The sequence below is a fragment of the Seriola lalandi genome, unplaced genomic scaffold (assembly GCF_002814215.2).
Source record: "Seriola lalandi dorsalis isolate HSWRI2012SDOR001 ecotype SW California unplaced genomic scaffold, Sedor1 jcf7180002054784, whole genome shotgun sequence".
Taxonomy (NCBI): domain Eukaryota; kingdom Metazoa; phylum Chordata; class Actinopteri; order Carangiformes; family Carangidae; genus Seriola; species Seriola lalandi.
In genome coordinates, this window is record NW_019525337.1 from 815,628 (window position 1) to 840,863 (window position 25,236).

The 25,236-nt window shown below is 42.0% G+C and overlaps 3 protein-coding genes across 6 annotated transcripts; 2 read left to right on the top strand and 1 right to left on the bottom strand.

Annotated features, from left to right (window-relative positions):
* The first annotated feature begins 304 nt into the window (after nucleotides 1-304).
* On the top strand, nucleotides 305-5,509 carry rwdd3 (RWD domain containing 3). 2 transcript variants are annotated; one of them, XM_023425528.2, is made up of 5 exons: nucleotides 305-546; nucleotides 1,199-1,431; nucleotides 1,581-1,808; nucleotides 4,160-4,278; nucleotides 4,372-5,509. In XM_023425528.2, exons 1-5 carry the CDS (start codon nucleotides 462-464, stop codon nucleotides 4,484-4,486), a joined length of 780 nt encoding a protein of 259 aa, XP_023281296.1. In that variant the 5' UTR covers nucleotides 305-461; the 3' UTR covers nucleotides 4,487-5,509. The 2 variants fall into 2 exon arrangements, with proteins under 2 accessions (XP_023281296.1, XP_023281298.1); XM_023425530.2 differs by having other exon boundaries at nucleotides 1,584-1,808.
* Nucleotides 5,510-7,220: 1,711 nt separating this feature from the next.
* Nucleotides 7,221-12,616, top strand: LOC111669300 (uncharacterized). The gene is made up of 6 exons (XM_023425563.2): nucleotides 7,221-7,364; nucleotides 9,117-9,158; nucleotides 9,256-9,639; nucleotides 11,015-11,137; nucleotides 12,008-12,098; nucleotides 12,199-12,616. Exons 2-6 carry the CDS (start codon nucleotides 9,119-9,121, stop codon nucleotides 12,593-12,595), a joined length of 1,035 nt encoding a protein of 344 aa, XP_023281331.1. The 5' UTR covers nucleotides 7,221-7,364; nucleotides 9,117-9,118; the 3' UTR covers nucleotides 12,596-12,616.
* Nucleotides 12,617-13,757: 1,141 nt separating this feature from the next.
* rasl12 (RAS-like, family 12) lies at nucleotides 13,758-25,003 on the bottom strand. 3 transcript variants are annotated; one of them, XM_087179110.1, is made up of 5 exons: nucleotides 24,854-25,003; nucleotides 21,042-21,098; nucleotides 18,541-18,614; nucleotides 16,129-16,319; nucleotides 13,758-15,350 (listed from the first exon to the last, which is right to left on the bottom strand). In XM_087179110.1, exons 1-5 carry the CDS (start codon nucleotides 24,921-24,923, stop codon nucleotides 15,020-15,022), a joined length of 723 nt encoding a protein of 240 aa, XP_087035236.1. In that variant the 5' UTR covers nucleotides 24,924-25,003; the 3' UTR covers nucleotides 13,758-15,019. The 3 variants fall into 3 exon arrangements, with proteins under 3 accessions (XP_087035236.1, XP_023281333.1, XP_087035237.1); XM_023425565.2 differs by lacking the exon at nucleotides 24,854-25,003 and adding an exon at nucleotides 24,118-24,412; XM_087179111.1 differs by lacking the exons at nucleotides 21,042-21,098; nucleotides 24,854-25,003 and adding an exon at nucleotides 24,118-24,412.
* Nucleotides 25,004-25,236: the final 233 nt, after the last annotated feature.

Genomic DNA, 25,236 nt, shown 5'->3' on the forward strand with positions numbered 1-25,236 from the left:
AGCTGTCTTCTGTGAGATTTGTGTCTTTAACCCTTTAATATTAGCAGGGGTTGATTTTGAATGCAACACATTATTTGCTAATGTTACAGCACATTTTTTGAACCCGTTTTTAAACCTAAAATAAAATAAAGTATCATTTCAGCTCTGCAATTAAACATCTTCTTTTTAGTGTGAGTGCAGAGATTCTTTCAGCACCGCGGTGTCGAGGTCGAGACAAAGTGTTTTTATTATTTTTTTATTTTATTTTTTACCTTTCGGCTTCCGGTTCCGCTCACCGGAAGGAACCTGTGGAGCGGAACTGATGTTCTCGATGTGCGAAATTACCCGGACGACGGAGGTGTGGACAAGTGCCGCCGCCTGTAGTTAATGCAGGCATAAGTAAATGTATCAGCAAAGATCCTCTGTGTTTAATAACATGTCGCATGTGTAGGGTTGTTAAAGAGAAGATGACGTCATGAATTATGTCTGAAGCTGCTGTAGAGGAAGTTTCAGTTTTATCGGCCATTTACTGCGGAGAGGGAGAGTTCCGGCTCATCCAGCAGTCTGGTGAGTCAGTGAACGTCTCACTGTCACTCCACACACACAACACAAACTACGACCATCGGCATGACCGCACACAACCTGGGGCCACCCGCGCTTATACAGGCGAAAATGTTTAAGTCAATTCAAGTGTCCTGCTACTTTCATGCGAATATCAACCAATAGAAGAAACTATGAAGCTGTTCCTGAACATTCTCTCACTTCTCATTTAGTTCAGTTAAAACATCTGGATGTTTGACTGTCAAAGCTCAAAGCTGAACTCTGTCATTTTATAGCTGTAGCAAAAATAAATCTGGCCCAAACATATAAGATAAGATAAGATAAGATAAGACGAACCTTTATTGATCCCATACTGGGGAACTTCACTTGTCACTGCAGCATAAGAAAACAAGCATAACAATAGAATAAAGTAGAAACATAACAACTCAACCATGAATAAAAAGGTATGTACATAAGTGCTTGCATGCATACATGCTCCCACATCTGGACCAGTTCTGGCACGCACACAGAAAATGATCCAGCTGTCCGTCAGTACTGGAGGATAACAGCTGGAATCAGCCCAGATGTGGAAGTGTGGACCCAGGCCTATGTTGTGTCAGTTGGTTGTTGGTTTTATTTTGCTATCTGCGGCTGTACTATGACTGTATTTGCCTTGCAGCGCAGGATGGGCTCCTGGTCCAAATCAACACCACTGTTCCAGGGGAGAGAGGGCTGAACCTGAGTCTGTTGTTCCACCTGCACCCCCAGTACCCTTCCTGCCCCCCCGACATCTCTGTCTCCTCCACTGCTTTCTCCAGGAACCAGTGTCACAGCATCAGACAGAGGCTGCTGGAGCGAGCTGCAGCCTTACCACCAGAGCCAATGGTCCATCAGCTGGTAGACTGGTTACAGGTAAACTGACTGACTGGTTACATCATTTAATTTATTCTTAATAAGTGTGTCTCTGAAGTGTGGCCACAACAAACTAAACTAAAATCAACCCTGTGGAGGATGCGAACCAGTTTTCATGGATGACGTAGCTGCTGTGTGATGTGTAACAGCAGCAGAGTGAGGAGGTGACAGAGGGCTGCAGAGGAGCTGAGGAGGAGGTGAAAGACAGAGGAAGAGAGGAGAGGTGGACCGCAGTGCTGTCGTTGGACCACATCCGATCTCGGAGTCGTTACATCGGACTGCTGGAGCGCTGGAGCCAGCAGCTGCAGCTGCCTGGGAGGTTGTTACTGGGACAGAGTATACTGGTTATTCTGCAGGGAGCCAGAGCTGACATCAAGGTACTGACCCACAGTTAACTCTGCATCACAGACAGTACATGTAGTGTATAACTGACACACTATATGGTTGAGTTTTAGCAGTTTAAAGAGTGATTGATTATGGTCTGGAAAACAAGTTAAAAGGTGATGTATATCAGTAATACATTAAACATCTTCTACGCATTGTTATTATGAATTCATACTGGAGACGGATGAGGCTGTGATGAAGGCAGCGAGTGGCTCACACAGGATGAAGAACCAGAACAACAGCACCCTCCTCCTGCTCTGTGCTTTAAATGAATCCACCAGGTGTCACAGTATGAAGCAGTTAACCATCATTTTCATCATAGAGCAATCTGTAGATTATTTTGCATATACAGTATCATTGGTACATTACATATTTTATTAGTTGAGCTTCAGAAAGCAGTTATAAATAAAACATGATGTCATCAGTCCAAGTGTCCAAAAACCGAGACACATTCAGTTTAGCATCATGTTAGGATGAAGAAAAGCAACAAATCTCCACATCTGAGGAAGGTTTGGATTTGTTTCATTAAAGGTGCTATATGTAAGTTATCGCTACAATGTTAGCATTAGCAGATGTTTGTTGTTGTGTTACCTTTAGCAACACCAAATTTAAATTTTTGTTATCCTTCTATTTCTATCATTTCTTTTCTTCTACTGAAGTTAGCATGCTAACCTGTCCCTTCCTGTAATACTTCTGTGTGATAGTGAGTCACTGTAGCAGTGAGAGGGCGTATTCTAACCTGTAGTCCTGCATAGTCAGTGTGTTACCTGCAGTAGATTTAGACCAGCGTGCTGCCGATTAGGAGAGGCAGGGAACACGATGCACTAGCAGAGCGATGTGCTGCTGTCAAAACAGCACTTTCCTTTGGTACTACATTTTTCTCAACTGTAGTTCTTGGCACAAGTGCACCTATCTGTATTACGCCACAAATGCAGGTGAGCTGAGTGAATCAGAAAGAGCTAAACTTCACTTTTTTTTGACAAGAAGATAAAGCTGAAAATATTCTACATGAAACGTGCACTTAAACGGATATTGGATTGTTACGGTTGGCGTCTTCTAAAAGTGTCTAAAACACGTTTTATTCTGCTGACCCCACCCACAGCAGCACATTGCTCTGTGTCTGTGTTGGTGTTCCCGACTGCTTCTCTAAACTGGCTGCATGCTGATCCGAATCTACTGCGGGTAACACACTGACTATGCATGACTACTTCACACAACCCCACATCATGTAACCTGAACTATCACTTACAGCTCTGGGAAAGCAACCAATATCATCACCACCACCTGCTCCCAGCAAGAAACCATGTACAGCAGATAAAAACTTACATATAGTAAGTAAATCAGTCAATAGGACTGAGTATCGATGCAGATTTCATCAATTCAATTGCAAGTCATAAAGTCCTGATTTGATGTACTTCATGATTCTACATACTGATATACTACACTACATGATTCAATTTTTCAAAGTTTTTAAATCCAAAATGCAGCCACACATCTCCCTACAGACTCCTCTAGCCTTAACCCAGTAGTGTTTCCGTGCCTTAGAGAACATTCAGGTCGCATGTGACACTCATTCATTCACAAGAGAAAATAAACACAAGCCGAGGCCACTATAAGACTGACTGACTGGCAACATAGTGTGGAAAAACACTCACAGTTTTTCAAGTCATTCTCAGAACATCCCATTCATCAGGCTACATTGCCGTGTCTACCAGGTGGCACATAGAGGCCATCCATTCATCCCGGATGTGTTTCCCATGTGTCACTGATCCAAACAGGACACAGCCACAAATAGTCCTAAAAGTTCCCGTATGGACAGAAGTGTCCATTTAGGATACCTTTGTATTGGGACGTGCATGCACATTCAAAAAGTTGCCAAGTTTTCCTAAATTAACATTTTGTCATTTTTGGAAACTCCCCCAATCAAACTGAAGTACAGTGTCCTGGGTGGCCCCCGAGTCCCCAGACTTTCAACAAATAGGGTGACTAGTCTAAGGCTGCAAAATCCGCCCCCCTCTTGGACAACTAGTTGGTGTCAGAGTGGTCTGGCTTTATGCCCTCTGTGGAAGATGTTTTAATGTGTTGCTGTCACACTCATATGGGATGCAGTGAAGCTTATTTACACCTTTCGCACCTCGTATGTCTGTGAGGAGACTCGTCCACCTCCCACTGACTTCACATTCACATTGTAGATATAATACTCTGTAACCTGAACCTTACTTGACATGTAAATGAGTGTTCCGCATGTTATTGTTGTATTTTTGTGATCACATGATGAGTGACTGCTGCTCTGCCTCCCTGTGCAGTGTGACCTGACTGTTCGCACTCATCACTGTCTCCTCAGGAGTTTTGCCGCCTGTTGAAGACAGTGAAGGTGGATGTGGATTCTTCAGGGAAGAAATGCAAGGAGAGGATGATGAAGGTTCTCATCGAAACCCCCTCGTATTCCTCCTGCGGACATGGGTATGGATCACTTGACTCTGATGTAGCAGGAGGGACATATGATGCTCACACAGTGGTGTCACAGCATCTCCAATGTCTCTGTGTTTCTGTCAGGCTCCAGAGGTTTGTGGTGAAGGAGTACCAGTCCTCAGCAGAGCTCACTGCAGTCTTCCAGGAGCTCCACATGACGGAGCTGTACCAGCAGATACTGCCATCATTAAGTGACTGACAGCGCACCACAGTTACCATGATGACTCAACCTGAACGGAGAAGAGCCTCAACAAATACAGACCCAGCGGGCACAGACAGGAAGACCACCAAAATAAACATAAATCACCACAGAGCTACAACACAACAGACACAAAGTGACTCTGGTGTGTAACACAGAAAAAAACATGGCTGTCATTACTGCTGATGTTTGACTCACTGATGGACTGAGAGCGGATCATGTTATTTGTGGTTATTGTACAGGCAAGGATTGTACCAGTAAAGCTCATCTCAGCTGTTTCTGCTGATGCACCTTTGCAAGTGACAGTTTACATTCACAAGTCAAAGTTTGACAGAGCTTTTGGTGATCAACACAGGTTTATTCCCTGGATGACATTGTTGCTGGTTTAGTCTTGAGTTTTTAATGTTCTGGAGACAAAGTTCAGATTTGAAACTTACCAGGTTTTCAGTGGCTTTAAAATACATCTAGTATAATAAGTGCAGATAATGTAATGTCTACAGCATCAAGCTTATTGACAGTTTGACATCTTAAATAAATACAAATGAAGAATATTCCATTTTCCCAGTGATACTGGTCAGCATTTAAATATTTATTGTCGGCACCAAGCTACTTTTTCTTTTTCTTCTCCTCCTCCCTCTCCTCCCTCTTTTCCTCTCCTCCTCCTCCTCCTCCTCTTCCAAAAAGGAAGCAGGACTCATCATTCTGCTCTTGATCATTAGTAGTTCTTTTAGCATCAGTTCCAGCTGCAGGAAGAGCAGAGGGGAGAAATTTCTATTTCATTTATTTACTTTTTTTTTTAACCTTTATTCATTTTCCAAATGGTTCTAAACAATTGCTGATGTTGGTCGTGGAGTTGACAGGTACAATAAACCTCAGTCCATGTCTTTTTATCACAGGAGTCCATCTGTAGAAAAGTCCATTTGCAGCTGGGCTGTCAGACACTCCTCTGTGTGACTTGTTTTAGCCTTTGAGTTCACTGACTTATGTTTTGTGACAATACAATACTTTCATTCTCCTCTTTGAGTCTTTGTCTTTGAGCCTATTTGTTTGCAGTATAGGGCTGAGTTCAAGACTGTTCCTCAGTCATTCAAGTAATTGTGCATAATGATAACAGGCAGAAAAGACTGCACTGCAAAACACTGAAAACAGATGTTATTTTCTCTCTCTTTATCTAAAAAACAGTATGAAATTCAGTTGTCGGATTTAGAAAATGTTTAGCAGTAATATAGCAGTAATAGGAAGGAATAGTTCTTTCTACCAACATACAGAAAGTAATGTGTGTGTGTTGATGGCACCAAATCCCGATACCTTGACTGTTCTGTAGGGGTTCCACAAGGTTCTATTCTTGGACCAATATTATTTACACTTTATATCAAGGACTTACCTAATGCATGTGCAGACATGAACATAACATGTCATTTTTACATGTGCTTAAGACATCCCAGAGGCCTCCTTCCTTTTTACATCTGGAATGAGCCCTGTGCAGGACAGGCTCACTAAATCTGGTTTCTTATTGAATACAAAAACTATGGTGTGTATGATATTCAAAAACTCTACTCTTCTATCCTTTAAAATTCATGCTGAAAAGGTGTTAAACACCATAAAATTAAATTTACAAAATTTTAAGAGAATGAGGTAATTTCTCTCGGTTAATGCTGCCAGAATGTTTCTAGACTCACGATTTTATTCATTCCTGTTTATAGACCATTTATTATGTGTTAAATCCTACTGTTTAATCTACATTGTAGCTCTTGTAATCTTCTGCCATATCACACAATCAGCATCTATAAATGTCATATGTCATCCACAGACACATCATCATCATGTGTTCATCATGTGTTCATCATGTGTTCCCTGTAGAGAGGTGAATGGAGAAATGAGAACACAGGTCCCAGACTGATGTTGGGATCACAGTATGTGGTGGTGTGTCTTAAACAGCTAAGATCTCTGTGTTATGAAAGTTAAAATGTTCCTCTGTAACTGAGTGTGGTTCAGATTATTAATCCAACATCAGATTTCAATCTAAACATGATGTCAGATGGGATTGGCTCCATCCACACTTCTGTGATGAACTGTACGGCTGAGTTTATATGAAGCAGCAGCGCTGAAATAAAAAGCTTCATCTGTGCAGTAACTCTAAATGTCTAGCAGAGGGAGTTGCAGTAATGATCCCTGACAGTCCTGTTAGCACAGTTCACTGAGCTGGTCTGTGAACTTTTACAGTTTATCTGTGACAATCACTGATTCTCTTGTTTGAATAATTTGTCTGATATGTTTTCCTCCTTCTCTTCTTGCTCCTTCTCCTGCTCCTCTTCATTCCTTCATGACACTGAGGTTCTTCACCTCTCCACACCTCTGCTATAAAAATAAAATCCTTTTACAACTCAATGCAGCTTTATGTGAGTGTGTGTGTGTTTGTGTGTGAGTGTGTGTGTGTGGTGTGTGTGTGTGTGTGTGTGTGTGTGTGTGTGTGCAGGCAGTTGACCGATGAGTCATACACCCTCACAAACAGCAAACACAAGGTCAGTGCGAGGCTGTCTAAAGAGTAACAAGCCACAGGTCAGTGACCTGGAATCTGTCTGAACAGTGACTGAAAGTCAGTGCGGAACAACATCATGTTCAGCTGCTACAAACACACGAAAAGACTGAGACTCAGAGGTTCTCCCTGAGATCACTAAACAGTTTAGACAGCCCACACACACTGTCATATATCCACTGTCTGTGAAGTCTATGCCACACTCTGTATTCAGAGTCAGAGCAGAGTGATGACATGATCTGAAGCTCCGCCCCATGAACTTTGGAAAGATTTTTATTTGTGTGCAGTGATCAGTCAGAGGTTCCTCCTTCTCTTCTCGGCCACAGACTGAACATCACACAGGTGAGTACCTGAATCCACACAGGTAAAAAGCTCTAATGTCATGGTTGAACAAAGTGCACTATGATATAAAGATCCACTGAGTGATGAGCTCCACTTGTGATAAGTAAACTATAATTATTTGTAGTTTTGTGGATGCTGCAGATTCTTGTGAAGGGGGGAGTTGTGTCAGTAAATCTGTTAACCTTGTGCCCTCCACCTGTGTGTGGTCATGGGATTAGCAGATTGTTAAAAGTTCATTTCTTATTGCATCAGACTCATGGCGTCTGTAAACATGTTTGAACATTTCTTCCATCTCCTTCATATCAGATGTCAGTTTCCACTCATATGGTCTTTGTAAGCACTAGTTGTGGTCACACTTGTTCAGCGTTTTGTTTGACTAGTTGAACAAAAACTCTTATTAGTCACTCTTCTTCAGCAACTAGTGGCACTTCTGTCCAACTAGTTCCAACAGACACTGCACTAGTAGCAACAGAGTACATGACAGACAGTTAAACTGGAGGCATGTGGTTACACCCAGCAGAGGTGAAAGGGGGAGAGAGAACGTTAGCTTTAACAAGCTAAGATTACGATTTTTCTTACCTATTGATATTCACTCCAATCACTGGTGTACTACACAAGTGCACCACCCAAGGACAAATCCCAATGGGCCACCATATCAATGGTCTGGTTTTGACAGTCCAAAACCTCCATAAGGTTATTACTGGTAGTGTCAGTCTCTACCGGCCCTCTCTCTACGCCTGTAATTCAGGGTGTGCATGAGAGCGGGCAGTGTGTGCCAGCCAGTACTGGGCTCACTTCACTTACAAAGGTGTAGTGCTGCTGGTGAAGAAACAGAATATTCTAAGTTTCTATGATCTGGTTGAAATTAATTTACAGTTTTTAAGATCTTGAAGATCTGATCATCAATAAAGTGTATGTCATGTAGAGAGCCAATAAAAACAAATGACATGTTCAAAGTTGTCATATGGACATTTAAGGTGTAGTGATTAATTCACAACGTTAATTCATGGATTGAGTAACAGAAAAAAACATGCCACCTTAAAAGTGTCCAGTAGCTGCACAATGAATTAGATTTTTAAATAGTGAAGATAAAAAGACAGAAAAGATCCTTTCATTCATCAGTTTCTTTTTCTGTGATGTATTCACACAGAAAACCTGATAAAGTCTGTTATACTTGGACAGCTTGTGCTGTTGGAAAAAAATGCTAGCTTAGCTACATTTTCATAGCCTGGCCTGTTAGAGCAATGGTGTGACTGTGGCAAGGACATTTACAGTGGCCCTGTGAGCGCAATGCACTGCAACATAAGAAAACACATGCAAACAGTCACAACAAAAGCAAATACACAACCACACTGCAAATACTCACAAGACAACAGAAGTGTTTCCAGGGGACACTACAAAGTGATGAGGGGGTACCACGGTTGCTCACAGGTTCATCACTTTCATTGTGTTGTGAGTATTTGCAGCACATGTGTTGTCAAATTGATGAAGATGTTTTCTGAATTTGTTTCTGTATTGTCTGTTTGCATGTGTTTTGAGAATGCATTGAGAATTCAGGGCCAGCGTAGTTCTTAAAGGTTAGTTAGTGATTTGCTCCATACTGGATATATTTTACAGAAAATGTGTTAAGCAGCTGGTTTTCTGCTCCTGCCATCAGGTCTCACACTAAAAATGAATACACTATCTTCCAGTCTTCTGTCTTTAATGAAAAGGTTGAAATTTCTCAGATTTTTAACGCCCCTTCCTCTATAGATATGTTTGACATCTGGATCATGCTGTTTCTCCTCCTGTCAGGTAAAGTGATGCTTCATTCACACACAGAATTTACACACATATGATTTATATAGTAGCATCATTTAATCTAAAGCTGTTATTCTCACGACACTTGCAGGGGGGAGGGCGTTCATGATCCACAACACCCAGCGCAGCCTGTGTCTGGAAGACTCTGCAGCTACAGGTGAAGTCCTGCTGAAAGGGTGCAACCTGGACTCTGTGTATCAACAGTGGGTCTGGATCACTCAGGGCAAGCTGATGTGTGTCGCAACATCCAGATGTTTGTCGGCCCAGCAGACGGAGCCGGTCCGGACCTTGTCCTGCCAGGAGCCGGAGGGTGGTGCTTCAAGGTTACTGTGGGACTGTGACAGGGACAGACTGATCAGCAGGAACACGTCAATGCTGCTGTCAGTAGATGGCCAACGTGTGATTCTGACTTACAACAGCAAACAGTCCAAGTGGAGATCTCTGGACGAGGGGGACATCTGCCAGGAAAAACTCAGTAAGTCAGGGAGGATTACAGAAACAGAAAGGTCTCATCATAATCTATTATATCTATAATAATACAGTACATCATTATTTGTTTGACCATATTTTATATTAATAATCTGCAAAGAACCCTGTAACAAAAGTTATGAAATTAATGTTGTGAAGTAAAAATACAATATACAATATATTTAGTGACTTAACATTATACTAAAGGCAAGACACCAAGCAGTGAGTGAGTGAGACACTGATGGGAATCAGTCACACACTCATTAGACAGCATGACTGTACAGCTGAGCTGAACCTGCAGAGAGGGGCTGAGTACTGAGTCTCTGCGTCCTCCTCTTTAAAGGAGTTTGACCTAATCTAGTTTAGTTGTGATTAATAAACTGAAGTGAAAATGATAAAGCCGTTGTTTTATCATCCTGCCCTTATGTTGATTAAGATGACGGAGTTTAAGTATTTACATTTGAGATTAATTGAAAAAGATGCATGCTGCACACATCACTGTTGAACTATGAATGTTTATTATTAGCTATTATTATTTCTATCTATCTATCTATCTATCTATCTATCTATCTATCTATCTATCTATCTATCTATCTATCTATCTATCTATCTATATTAACAATGGATCAAACACATGTAATGTAAGAGTGATAAACTTATAATGATCACTAGTAATGATCACTTCTCAGTGTTTTAGCTGTTGGGTCTGTAAATGTCGTGTTTTGGTCCCAAAACGTTGTTTCCAGCAGAAGCAGCTGTTTTCATAGAAACATCTGTAAACAGCCTCTACCTGATCAGCAGCAAAAAGCAAACAGATACAGTCACAGAGCAGCTGGTGAACACAGAGACAGATATTTCCCTCAAGAGCTGGTGGAGACCAAACACAGAGCTAAAAGAGGGAACAGTGGACTGAGACTCATCAGATGATACAGACATCATATCACATGAATCGTTATGTTGATCTGTGTCTGATGGCTGTACTATTAAACATGTCCATAACTTGCCTGTGTGTCTGTCTGTCTGTCTGCCTGTCTGTCTGTCTGTCTGTCTGTCTGCCTGCCTGTCTGTCTGTCTGCCTGCCTGCCTGTCTGTCTGTCTGTCTGTCTGTCTGTCTGTCTGTCTGTGTGTCTGTCTGTCTGTCTGCCTGTCTGTGTGTCTGTCTGTCTGACTGCCTGCCTGTCTGTCTGTCTGTCTGCCTGCCTGTCTGTCTGTCTGTGTGTCTGTCTGTCTGTCTGCCTGCCTGCCTGTCTGTCTGTCTGTCTGTCTGTCTGCCTGTCTGTCTGTCTGCCTGCCTGTCTGTCTGTCTGTCTGCCTGTCTGTCTGTCTGTCTGCCTGCCTGTCTGTCTGCCTGTCTGTCTGCCTGTCTGTCTGTCTGTCTTCAGGACTCAGGAGGGCGTCTGATGATGCAGATGAGTTTCAGGATGAAGAGGAGCAGGTCGGTGAGAATGCAGCCATGACAGAGGAACAGAGACAGTATCTGCGCTGGTACTATCGCACAGAGGATTGTAAGTGCTGCAGATATCACTCACCTCAGACTGTTCTGAAAGCTACAGCTAGCATCTGATGCTAGTTAGTCACCTGTCAGACACGGATCACTCAGTGGTTCAGACTGGTGTCTGAGGCTGAGCACAGTCTCATCCTCAGAGAGAAGTCTCTTCTGTGTTCCTAAAGAACTGACTCACTTCTTTATCATTTATCTGCTAAGCTGTCAAAAGCACACTCCTCTCACTCATCCAGCTGACTGACAGGTACCTGCATCACCACAGTTTCACTTTCACTGGAATGAGAAAATATCAGGATCAAATAAAAGAAATTTAATCCGGACATTTGAACAGTCAATCAGGATGTACTCTGGGATGCTCTCATAAAAAGAGACAGGTGCAAAAAATGTATACTTTACTCTTTTTATTGATGTTTCATAAACAATATGTAAATGATAGATGATCATTGATTATTAATAATATTGATTATTAAAGCCAGTTTGTTGAAAACCTGTTTAATCTCCAAATCTCTAATGTCTGTTTAATCTCTAAAGTCTAGATTTCATAAAAAGAAGAAAAAAATAGTACGAGTAGAGTCACATGATCAGCACTCAGCAGGTCATATGAATGCTGATCATTGTTTCCATCTCACTAACTTTTCAAAATAAGAGCTCACCATCAATGGTACATTTATCCAAGATTAACACATAGATTCTCCAGCTCTGTTAGCTGTATCAGAAAGACCAGGGTCATGATCCTGGATGAGTTAAACAACATAACCACATTTATAATATAAATATATATATATATATATATATATATAGAAATATATATGTGTGTGTGAGTGTGTATACAATCATATATATTGAGCAGAGTATTGTATTCTTGTTGCAGCAACCACATGGAAGTTTGTGCTGCTGGGACTGGCCTTTGTCTGCCTGTTGGTTGGTTTTCTGCTACTGGGAATGGGAGCCATGGCCAACAAGTATGACTTCAATTTATTCAATGACACTTAATGTATGTCATACTGACTTGACTTACACAGTGAAGCTGCTGACTGACAGTCCCTTGCCTGTTTCCCACAGGAACAGAAAGAAGATAGCTCAGTACAAAGCAGCAGCATCTCTGGTTAAGAAGAGTGGAGATGAGGAGCTGCAGATCATCTCACCACTCAGAGACGACTGCAGAAGCAAACCATCAACTCCATCATCATCCTCTCCTGACAGGCTACTGAACGGAAACGGAGAGGTGAACGAACTCAGAGCAGGAAACATCCTGGTCACATGGAAAGATGGCAACACCTCTTGCCTGTACTCAGATCCTGCACCACAGGTGGAGCAACAGGAAGAGGAACAGGAAGAGGAACAGGAAGAGGAGCAGGTGGAGGAACAGGTGGAGGAGCAGGTGGAGGAGCAGGTGGAGAAAGACGTAGTGGTGTCAGCTGCTGAGCTGTCATCTCATGAAGTAAAGACAATAGAGTGAAGGGTTCACATTACAGTGAATAACCTCAGAATGATTCTCCTCCAGAGGAGTTCATATGACGTGACCCTGTGTTACATCTGTAAAACAACATGTCTGACAGTCTGAAAACTTTACCTCCACCTTCACTGCCAGCTTCTAGAGATGAAAAACAAATATTCAGGCAGAATGTTAGATATGTGTGATTATTCACTCAAATGCTCAGATCAGACTTTGTTCATTATATTGAGAAATATACTGATTTGCTTTCATTGAAACAGTTCACACTGATACCACTCTCATGTCTTAATGGTAAATATGAAGCTATAGCTAAGAGACAGCTAGCATAGCTTAGCATAAAGACTGTTAACCTGGCTCTGCCAGCCAATAGCTGATTAACACCTGTACCTTGTTTGTACTAAACAAAAATGTTAAAAAAAAAAAAAAAAAGGTTTTATTTCTTCCGTAACGGCAGCAACTACTGTTCACAGCTTCAGGGAATCTTGTTGTTGCAGTGAGGTGGTGGTGTACTACCATCATGTCTGAGACCTGTGTGATACTGAGTCCTGTGTGATACTGAGACCTGTGTGATACTGAGTCCTGTGTGATACTGAGTCCTGTGTGATACTGAGTCCTGTGTGATACTGAGACCTGTGTGATACTGAGTCCTGTGTGATACTGAGACCTGTGCTCACTGACAGTATCTGACCACCTGTAGCCACAGACGCTGCTCAGCGCTGAAGGGTTGATCAATAAATACCACCTAACCCAATCTGCCCCTGCCAACAAGTATGACTTCAGTTTATTCAGTGACACTTAGTGTATGTCATAGTGAAGCTGTTCGCTGACTGAAAGTGAAGCTCCTCACCGACACAGTACTGTTCATTAGACAGCATGGACAGCGGCAGGTTAGCTGTTTCCCTGTGTTTCTATGCTAAGCCAAGCTAACCACATTGAGACTCCACCACACAGACACGAGAGAGATTCATGTTTTCCCCATAAACTGAACTGGATAAGAAGATAATAACTGTGATGTCATCTCGATATGTGTGTGTGTGCATGTGTGTGTGTGTGTGTGTGTGTGTTCGCCATCATTAACTAATAAAATCATTTCTGGAGAAACTGTGATGGTTTTCTTTAAGGAAGACTTTACAGGGGTGGACATCACATCAAATCAACAGCACTCTGATATAAACTGATGGTTTAATGACAGGAAGTGATCACCTTTACCAGTTGTTGAATATATGTATGTGCTGAGGAGTGCTCCCCCTGCTGGCTCCATCTGCCTACAACATTCATACATCAATACATTATTAAGGCAGATGATATTTACACCCTGTTGTGAATGTGTTTTACACCCTGGTGTGAACACAGTGTAAATATCATGGCAGAAACAAGCATAGCTAACCATGCTATTTGCACCTGATAACATTAAAGGAGTTTTTGTGGATCAAGAGGTGAGGGGGTGGGGCTGCCAGGTGTAAATATTTGAATCTCGTGTGACTGTTCTCACCTGGGTACAAATACACTCTCAGATCAGATCAATCAATCAATCAATCTGATGTTTCTGTGTCTCCGTCCATGTAGCTCGTTCTTCTGATGTGATTGTCTTTCTCCATACATGATGATTAGTTATTGACAACAGATCAAATGATGTATTGCAGCTTTCTACACATCAGTGGTAAGAACAAAGTTCTTTGACTGAAGCTGCTCCCTCGTGGTGGAACGAGTCAGATCTTAAACTTCAGGAACTTTCAATTTTCATTTGGTCAAAATTGTATTGACTGATTATTAGTGATATTTGATTAAGATGGTATCATGTATATAAGAGTTTTAATCCATCACAGTATCTCATGCAGTGTATTAGTGTATTGCACTCTATTGACTGCTGTCATTTTATCAACTTTACATTTTCTTCAGATCATATCTGTTTGACACTGGACTGTTCTTTTCTATTTTAATATTAGTTTAAAGTCTCTGTTACGGACTATGACCTCTGTGTTTTGTGTTGCTGCTGCTGTTGTCTTGGCAAAGACTCCTGTAAGCAATTCTCAGTGAAGCGCTAAATAAAGTTATCACAGGTTAATAAGACAGACTCTTCGTAAAGCACATTAAACTGCATGACATGTTCTCTGACCACATGTGATGGGTTCTTATCCAAACGTCCACTTAGGGTGAAAAGCCCCGTGCTGCTGCCTCTCCAGTCTCTGCAACAACTGTGTGTCTTTGTGGTCTTGACATGAAGAATCATACACACGACAAGAGGAGACAGAGGAGAGTGTTTGTTTGTTTGTTTGTTTGTTTGTTTGTTTGTTTGTTTGTTTGTTTGTTTGTTTGTTTGTTTGTTTGTTTGTTCTGGTTTTTCATTGGTCAGATGTACATATACAGCTCTTCATGTTATTCACTGTTATCTAATAAGTCTTTCACAGCGTGGAGAGTGTTGGGGGGTCAGAAAATCTTGAGGCCCTTGAGCAGGGTTAGTGTGGTGGCCCTCCGTTTCCTCTGAGCTCTGGATGTCTTCACAGTCACCAGCTTGGCAGTGGTGGGGGCCGGCAGCTCCTTGTAGGGAGTGGTGAAGGACGGGACACCAATGAGTGCCTTGTCCTCACTGACGTAGACGGCTGATGCCAGACGACCGTGCCCCCCCTCTGACCTCGCCCTCCTCACAGCCTCGTGGAAGACGTGCTGCACAGACATGAAGTCCAGACAGGCCGACACCTCGAAGAACAAACAGCCAAAACGAGACGCCAGGGCCTGACCGTCACACTGACTCACCTGTCTGAGAAACAACACAACAACACACCTGTACACTCAACAAAGGGTTCACACTGATGAAGCTCCTCATTACTGTTTATGTTAGAGTAAAGTTTATGTTAGTGCAGTGTGACAACCATCACTGCAACTCTCCATTGATCAGCCCGTATTCACAAAGCATCTTAAGGCTTAAAGTAGCTCCTAACTTGCTTTTCATGGAGACTTCTAACGCATGTTGTTTTTGACGTGGCACAGAATAGCTGTTAAATGAAGTTAAATAAAATCTTCTATTGAAAATGTAGGACCTCTCACCTGTCCACAGGTGTTCCTACTCACACTTCATTCGCCGGTACCGGACATAGACGGTGAGCTGCAGAATCTAATTCGTGGAGTGTTCCCACTGTAGAATGGCCACGCTCATTTGACATGTTAGCATGTTAGCATGTTAGCATGTTAGCATGTTAGCATGTTGACCAGACAGGACGTTTCCTAGGTTCACAATCCTAGAATCTCTTGAAGTGGTTTGTTTGGTAGAGTGAAGACATCTTAGTTTAAACCTGTTTTTATTCCCCTTGAACACTGAGACTGGACTGAGCTGAACCCTGTCCTGACCTCTGTTTCCTTCTGCTGCAAAAACACTGTCACTGTTTCTTATAACTTCAATCGTAGACAAGGTGTCCGTGCCGTATCGGTGTCCTGAACCACCGTCCACATACTGACACTGACTGATATTTGTAGAGGAGGAGGAGGATGTAAAAACCTGTGAGGCTTTCTACTTATATCACACACACACAGATACCAGCCTGTATCTGTCCATGTCCAGCTTGTTGCCCAGCAGGATGATGGGAGTTCGAGGCCTGAAGGTCTTGTTGTGCAGGGAGAGAATCTGCAGATACAGCTGGCTGCCTTTAAAGCTCTCCATGCTGTCAATGCTGTAGACCACGAGGAAGGCGTTGGCCCAGGACAGATAACGCTCACTGTTCACTGGACCCTCCTTCACACACACAGACACACACACAGACACACACACACACACACACACAAAACAAAGCAGACTGCTGGACTCACAGGGGCGTTTTAAACAAACCATAATATCCAAATCCTCTTTGTGAAGTGTTTCCACTGCATCATAAAGAACCACACCAGAATAAATAAAAAGAATAAACTGTAAAATGTGACAAGTTGATCTTACTTTTAAACATCTAGGAAACCGATGCCTTGAAAAATAAAGTAAATATAAATCATCCTCAAGTTATGTTGACCTTATATCCACTTGCTAAGTTTACTTAAAATTTAGTAAGTTTAAGAACCTCACCAGAGTTCATTCTACAAATCAAATCAAATCAAATCAAATCTTAAATATTTACTTATTAATATATAATCTAAATATAGTTTGACTTAAATCAGTCATGTTTTTCCATAAACTTTATCATGTATTGCTTTCTCAATCAGAGTAGAATACTACACACACACACACACACACACACACACACACACACACACACACACACACACACAGACACGATGTACACAATCCCAGCATGCCTCTGGATGGCAGAGGTGTAAACATAACATGGAAGGCTTATTACAGTTTTTCTCGATTGCTTTGATGCAATTCACTCATCAGAAACATCATTCTCACAACTCTTAATGCAGTTCTCCAAACACTTAATGCATTTCTCCTAAAACTAAATCACCTGTGCAAAAGCCTCTAAAACAATCAAAACCTTTTTCATGTGTCAAAACCTGCAAAGTCAGTCAGTCACTTCAACATTGTCACTAATGGATGAAACCTTTTCACCAGAGCTTCAGACTTAGACTCCGATTGTTTTGATGTTTTGATAAAAACCTGACTACTTTAGAAAAAGAGAAATGCAGAAAAGAGAGAGTAAAACCTGCTCAGACACAACACTGTACTGCAGTTCCAACAGTTACATGTTGGAAAAATAACTATATTGTGTTTCAACATTACATTGGTGTTTACTGTACTGTGAACAGTTCAGCCTCTCAACAGATCTGTCCTGTTACTTTAAAAATGTATATACAAACCTATGGAAGACAGAAGAGCTTTAGATTTAGAACGAGGTAAATCCAAGAATTTACTATTCTACACTGCATTTGATGCAAATACTTGATTTTTAGATGTTTTTATGATATTTTCAATGATGTTTCATTTTGCAGCACATTCGTGTATAAATACAATGAGAAATGTTAATTGGTGTGGGGAAATGATGAACTGTTTTGAGAACTGCATTAAGAGCTGTGAGAATGATTTTCTGATGTGAGAACTGCATCAAAGCGACTGAGAAAATGAATCCGGTGCCACATTGTAAGATAGGACAACGCTCATGTGTCTCTCTGTGCAGGAGTTCAGACTGAGCCGAGGAGGAGTCATGATGTGGTCTTCACTAAACACTTCCTGGGGTCAACCAGCAGAGGTCATGCCTCACTCAGAAATCCCTGCCCTCTATTCAAGACACTTCATCATATATCAAACACTCATATGAGCCCCTCCCCCCTCAGTTGTCAAACAGCCCCCTCACACACAGACTGACACTCTGCTGCTGATCTGTTGACATCTTTCACGTCCTCTTTCACTATTCACCATTTATTATTGGTATTTGTACATTTTTACTTGTTACATCATTTTAGTTGAGTGATTATGCACTAATACAAATTCAACACTTCCTGCAACTGTTTCAAATTAAAAGCGTTTCAGTGGACAGAAACCCTTTATTTCTTAATAAGGCTTTTATTGCCGTGCCGCAGTGAAGTGAATTGTCTAATTTCTGGTTGCTTGTGTTTCGGAGTTTCTGACCAGCCCACCAATGTGGCGGCCCAGCTGCTCCTGATGACTAGAACAACAATAAAATCAGAAATGGACTTTCACTGTAAATACATGTTGTGGCACACCTGGCTGAGTGAAGCCACCACATCCCTCGTGTCCTCGTGAGGAAGAGACAGGGCAACTGGTCAGACCAGGAGGGAAACTGATTGAAGGTTATTGTTATACTTTGTTCAGTGTGTTGCATAGCTGATTATTAATGGGCCTGAATCTAAAGATTTTTTTAAATGCTTTATTTCTTCTGATGTGGGCTTTATGTTTTTTATGGAAACAATAAAGAATCATGTAAACTGGGCTACAGCAAACCTTCAAACCTTCCTGTACCACCACACACAGACAGTCAACACAATAGTCTCACTATGGTTCATACCTGGTCAAAGGTGTCCATCACTCTCACCATGACTGGCTGCTGGTCCACGACCACCTCTGAGGAGTAGACATCCTCTACATGGCCAAGGACACAGAAGACACTGTTACATTTGTGAAAGAAGTACTCAGATCCTCTCCATAAGGTACAATACAACCGTGTAAAAACTCCATTACAGTACAAGTACTCACAAAGTAGGTAGTTAAAGTATCATCAGAGAAAGTCCTGGTTTGTTCCCTGTGACTGATTCTGTCTGACACTGTTAGATAATATTATACAGCAGCATTTTACAGTCAAGGTGGAGCTAGTTTCAGCTACTTTACATACTTCGACATACATATTTATCATACATATACATTCATGTATATAAACTAGGGAGCTAGTTTAGTCCAGTGGTTCCCGACCTACAGGGTTGGGCCCTTCTAAAGGGTCACCAGAGAAATCTGAGGGGTCGTCAGATGATTAGATTATATGAAATAGAAAAAAAACAAAGTTCTTATTAACAAACCTGTTTTCACTTTTCTCCAGTTTTTGGTTTTTAGTGAAATATTTGGAAACATGGTTTCAGCAGGTTCACCAACCCAAGACCTTTAAAGACCTTTTTAATACCAATAGAATGCTATTTGCTAATACCTGTGTCACGATCATATCAGCTAATGAATGGAAGTACAGTGTGATGGAGATCCAGTAGGGACCCTATGGCCCCGAATGACTTATTATTATATTATACACAACAAATAAAGGAGGATTCAGTCACTGGCCTCAAGCACATCAACAACACTGCTCCCTCAGGGGAGCCTTCCATGTGGACTGCTTTCCCTTCATATGGCCAATCACAGGCTATCACAGGTCAGAGAGTCTGTTCAGCTCACACACCAGGAAGTGATTGGGGTTACCAGTCAGCAGCATAAGACTGTGTGAAAACCAAGTTGTTTCACTCCCAAACTCTAGCTTTCAGAGGAATACAAATGTGCCAAAGTAAGGTTAGACATGATACTCAAAGAGTCTAGGGTTGGAGCAGAAACTCTCAGGACCATGTCCCAGGACAGTGGAACTGTAGTAACTTATGGGGGAGGAGATTTGCCATCAAAATGAAGCTGCCAGGATTGCCAAAACCATATGTCAAACCAAGCAGCTGAGTGAGATGGGAGGGCATTGAGAGGAGGAGAATGTCCTGGAGGAGCTGTGGAACATAGAGGCAGCTAGGACGAGCTTCTTTATCCATCACACATGTGATCAGAATCAGAATCTGGTTTATTGCCAAGTAGGTTTTCAACATTGAAAGAATTTAGGATACTTTAGTGTTTTGGTGCATGACAACAAACATAGTAAGAAGAAAATAAATATAAACAAAGAAACAAGCAAAACAGGTCAGATATCTTAAATGTAAATAGAAAAATTCAACAATAAGATGAAACTTATTGTTTCAGGATCCTGGCATAGGTTCCTGAGGGGTCCAGGTGCTGGAGGAGTAAGTGGAGAGCCATGTTGACAGCCTCATCTACAGACTTGTTGGCTCTGTAGGTGAACTGCAGGGGCTCAGTGATGGTTTTGAGGTGGGTCATCGCAAAGTGCTCAAATGACTTCATAACCACAGAGGTCAGGGCAGTGGGTCTGTTGTCATTAAGTCCTGTGGTCCTTGGGTTTTGGGGGACTGTGATGATGGTGGAGGATTTGAAGCAAGCTGGCACATGGCATGTCTCCAGTGAGGCGTTAGAGATGTTCATGAACACTGCAGACAGCTGGTCAGCACAGAGCTTCAGGGTGGATGGAGAGTCAGAGTCAGAGTCACAGTCTGAGCCAGGTAAGACATCAACTCATGTTTAGATAGAAGTAGCCACATGTATGAGCTTGTTCCATCTGAGGATTCTGGGTTTAAAGACGCCTGTCAGAAGAGAGGTCAGAGATTTGAGGTGTTTAACTTGTTAACTGTGTAGCTCATCACCCTCAATGCATCATGCATCAATAAAATGCTTCTGCTTAAGAGATCTGTGTCTTCACCTTCTTCCGGCAGCTCACAGCAGCTGTGATACTTCTCCCTTGCAGCAGAGGCAGTTAATCAAGGTGTTCCTGATTATCTTCACATTGTGTCAGTCATGCTCACAGAAGAACATTTAACCTCCATGAGAGGCCACACCCCTGGGTGTGATCAGCATGCGGTGGGCCTGACTCAGCAGGATGTCTGATGAGTAAAAGGCCGAAACAATTCATTGAACTGATGTGGCCTGGACCCAGTGAGAGATTAACCAATGAATAATTATTCATTCATAAATTAATTTAAGTTTTAGCTAAAAATTGTCATTGTCCATGATGAGCCAATGATCTTCCAACTCTTGGATGATTTTTATTTATGTAAAACTTAAAAGTGTAAAAAAAACAGTCACTGCCAGCTTTATACTGCAGTTCAGAAACAAGTGCAATACATATAGAGGGAGTAGCGAGTAGCACCGCATGAGTAACTTTCCACCTCTGAATTGCTGAGAACATGAAAGAAGAAATCTCACCTAGATGAGGATCATATTCACTGATGAAGCGCTTTGTGAGGAATTTCACTGTCAGAGCTGAAAAAAAAAGAAGAGATAAATAACGATGTCAATCCATTCTGTCCATTCATCCGTCCATCTGTCTGTCTGTCTGTCTGTCTGTCTGTCTGTCTGTGGAGCCTCAGGGGACCAGAGGCCTGTACTACAAAGCAAGTTCAACATACCCAGGATAACATTTAGTTATCTGGCTTGACTGAACCTAACATTGACCGTCCTGAGGTCTGTACAGCAGGATTTGAGGTTATCGAGGTAACTTCAGGTTTAACTCTGGATTTTCAGTCCTATGACAGTGGTTCACTTGTTACCAGGGTAAGTCACCATGGTAACTGATGCTGAACTCCTAACCTGCTCCGATGCAGGTTAACTTCAGAGGATCAGATCAAAACCTGGGGACTAAAGAGTTTACAGTAAAGTGATCAATCATAACAAGCAGTAGATATAAAATATAAAAAAGCAGTGGAATAGTTTTCTTGTTTGAGTCTTTCCATGTGTCCACTCTGGTTTTAGAGCAAAGCTTCTAAAAAACTGGTTCATCACGCTTATACTTTTATAACTTCATTTTTATTGAACAGATATTCTTTAAGGATTCCTGACAGTGTCAGTGCTTTCACTCTCTTCTTCATCACTGCTGCTCAGAACAACATGAGGAGACTCTGTGACCACAACTGGAAATAAAAACTAAACCTCTGAGGTCTTAGATTACAACAATGAGCCACACACTGTTAATTATTTAAATGATTATAAATGAACATTTCAGTCAGACTGACTCATCAGACATCAACTAGTCCTCTCCTCTTTTCTTTCTCTCTGCAGCAGAAACAGTCTGACATTAACTTTAACTGATTTATCTGCATCTCATGTTCATAACAGTTTGTTCATCATCAGACTGAAGAGTGAAAATACTCAAACATAATGACAATTAACGCACTTATTTACAAAATATCTTAAGTCTGACTTTAATATAAATTATATTTAGACATGGAAATAATATTGTTTTATTCCAGTCATGTGATCATATTGTTTACATTTCAGACGTTGAACTCATAGAACCTGAGTTACATATGTGACCTCACGTTCTATAGTATCTCTCCACCCTACATATTCCACATGTACGGTCTCGTCCTGCCACACTGCGCCCAGCACATGTTCAGCGAATGGGGTAGAATGGGCACGCACCCCTGGCCTTCCCACTGCCTTGTAGGGCATGAAGCTCTTCCATTTCTCCCATCCTCTTTGATGATGTAACTACCAACAAGAATGCCGACTTGAGATAAAGCCATTTCAGCCCAACTGTTTCCAGTGGCTCAAAAGGCTCATGCTGCAAGGCTGACAACACCAGCTCCAAATTCCATGGGGGGACAGCTGGCTGTGTTTGGTAAGGAGTAATCCTACGGGCACCTCTAAGAAACTGAGCAATAAGGTCACAGCAACCCTCTGCCAGTTTCCGAGGACCAACTCGAGCTGCCTTTATTGCTGCAACCACTCCCCTCAAAGTCAAGGGAGACTTGCTCAACATTTCTTGGAGGAACTGGAGAATGTAATGGGCCGTGCAGGAGAGGGGGTTCACGTGTCTTGAGTCACATCATGATTGAAACACTCCCCAATGGTAGGACCAGCTGCCCTTGTTGATGGAGCCCGGGCTACCTGTAGAGTGCTAACCTGGGACTGGGGCAATCTCATGGCTAGGAACTCGGTCCTCTCAGGGGCCAGGCACAAAGCCTGAGCCCATGGGGAAAGGGATGAAAAAGAGTCCTGTGAGCCTGAGACAGGAGGTCCCGCCGAACAGGGAGCTCCCAGGGCAGGTCTCGAAGGAGGGGTGCTATTGCTGAAAACCAGATGATCTGGGTCCAGTTGGGGGCCACCAGGATGAGGTACATGCATCACTCTCAGGGACTTGAACTGTTGGTTTAGCCACTCCCATATCATCCGAGCCAATCTGCAAAGGCGAGGTGAGCCCAGACCCCCCTGTCTGTTTATATAAGCTGCTGCCACTGTACTGTTGGTCCTCACCAGCACGTGGTGATCCCTCAGCTCTGGCTGGAATTGCAGAAGAGCTAGGTAGATAGCCTGCAGCTCCAGAAGATTGATGTGCTGTGCCAACCAGGATCCATGCCACCAGCCGCTGATGCCTTTGTCTTTGTGGACGGCTACCCAGCCTACTGGGATGAGACACCACCTGGCGACGCAACATTATTTCCAGTTAACGTCACGTTAACGTTATTCTGAATAAGAGTAAGAGCATCAATACAGTCAGGAATCCTGTCGGATTAAAGAATATTTGTTCAATTAAAATGAAGCTTTGATAAACTCTCCTGTTTGTTAGAAGCTGTTTTAAAACCAGAGTGGACACATGCTGGACTGGAACGATACCAACAACATATATAAATATCTACTACTCGTTATTCTTTATCACTTAAGTGTAAAGTTATTTGTTCCAGTCAGGATCCTGTAGGAATGATGACACAACAACTTCCACTGAAAACACAACCACTTCCACTGAAAACCCAACCACTTCCATTACAACACAACAACAATAACAACAACAAATTCCACTGAAAACACAACCACTTCCATGACAACACAACAACAATAACAACAACACATTCCACTGAAAACACAACCACTTCCATGACAACACAACAACAATAACAACAACAAATTCCACTGAAATCACAACAAGAACAACAACTTCCGCTGAAAACAAATAACAACAACAACTGAATGTACAACAACCACCAAAAACATGACAACAACTGAAAACACAACAACCACTGAAAACACAACAACTGAAAACAACTATTTCCACTGAAAACTCAACAACTACTACTGACAACATAAAAAACAGGAATAAAAACAAATTCCACTGAAAACACAACAACAACCACTGACACTACAACAATAACAACAACTCATTCCACTGAAAACACAACAACTTCTACTTAAAACACAGGAGAATTATGTTTCAGTCAGCCTGAAGGTTCAACAGAGGAAAAGTTTGTTCTCAGTTTCTGTTGCAGTGAAAGAGATGAAGTCAGACCTGATTTCCCAGAGCCCTGAACCCCGAGGAGCACCAGGTTACACTCAGCTGGACTTCTGTCAGCAGAGTTACATGTCTTCATCTTCCCGAACATCAGTGACATGATTCCAATCTTCAGACCGCCTCAGAGACAGTCATCTGTACTCTCATTGGATGATAATTAAGAGAAAATTAAAAAATAAATGCTTGTTTGTTTGAGCATCAGAAAATGAAAAATTAAAGTGTCCTCTACAGATCTAAGTGGGCTGGTAACGTGTAATCCAGATCCTGTACTGTGGTCACTGTGAGATTCTGCTGCTCCCAGAGGAGGAAAAACTGATGCTCTGACCTCTCCATTTTAGGAAAAAGACTTCAAACCCAGCCTGTAAAACCTGAACTGAGACACACACACACACACACACACACACACACACACACACACACACATACACACACACACACACACACACACACACACACACACACACACACACACACACACACACACAGACCTTCAGACAGCTGGATGTTTGTCTAAACCTCAGGAGCTCCTTTTATTCTACATAAATACATACATACATACACACACACACACACACACACACACACACACACACATTAATATATACAATATACATATATATATACATATATATATATATATATATATATATACACACACATATATATATATATATGTGTGTGTGTGTGTGTGTGTGTGTGTGTGTGTGTGTGTGTGTGTGTGTGTGTGTATTACCTCGGGTTATTGAATGAACAGATGAGAGCAAGGTGGATGGATGCGGCAGGTTGTACAGACAAGCTGACATATACACTGACACCAACCCTGTAAACTGTTTTTAAATATTTACCCCAGTAAAAGTTGCAGTTCCATAGTGGAGGAGGACTCTGTGGTCAGATGTTCTACTGAAAGCCAGCATGTTAAACATGTGACCCACAGGAACAGCCTATTGTTGCTGCTCAAGGACAAATGTTCAGCTGTCCTGCAACTGTCACGAACAAAGAGCAATATGAATCATTAGCACTCTCTCAACTACTCTGCCATTATCCAGCTCCTCTTTCTGCTCTGGCTGCATGTCATCATAACGTACTTGAACTGTGTCACACGTCTGCCTGCTATGT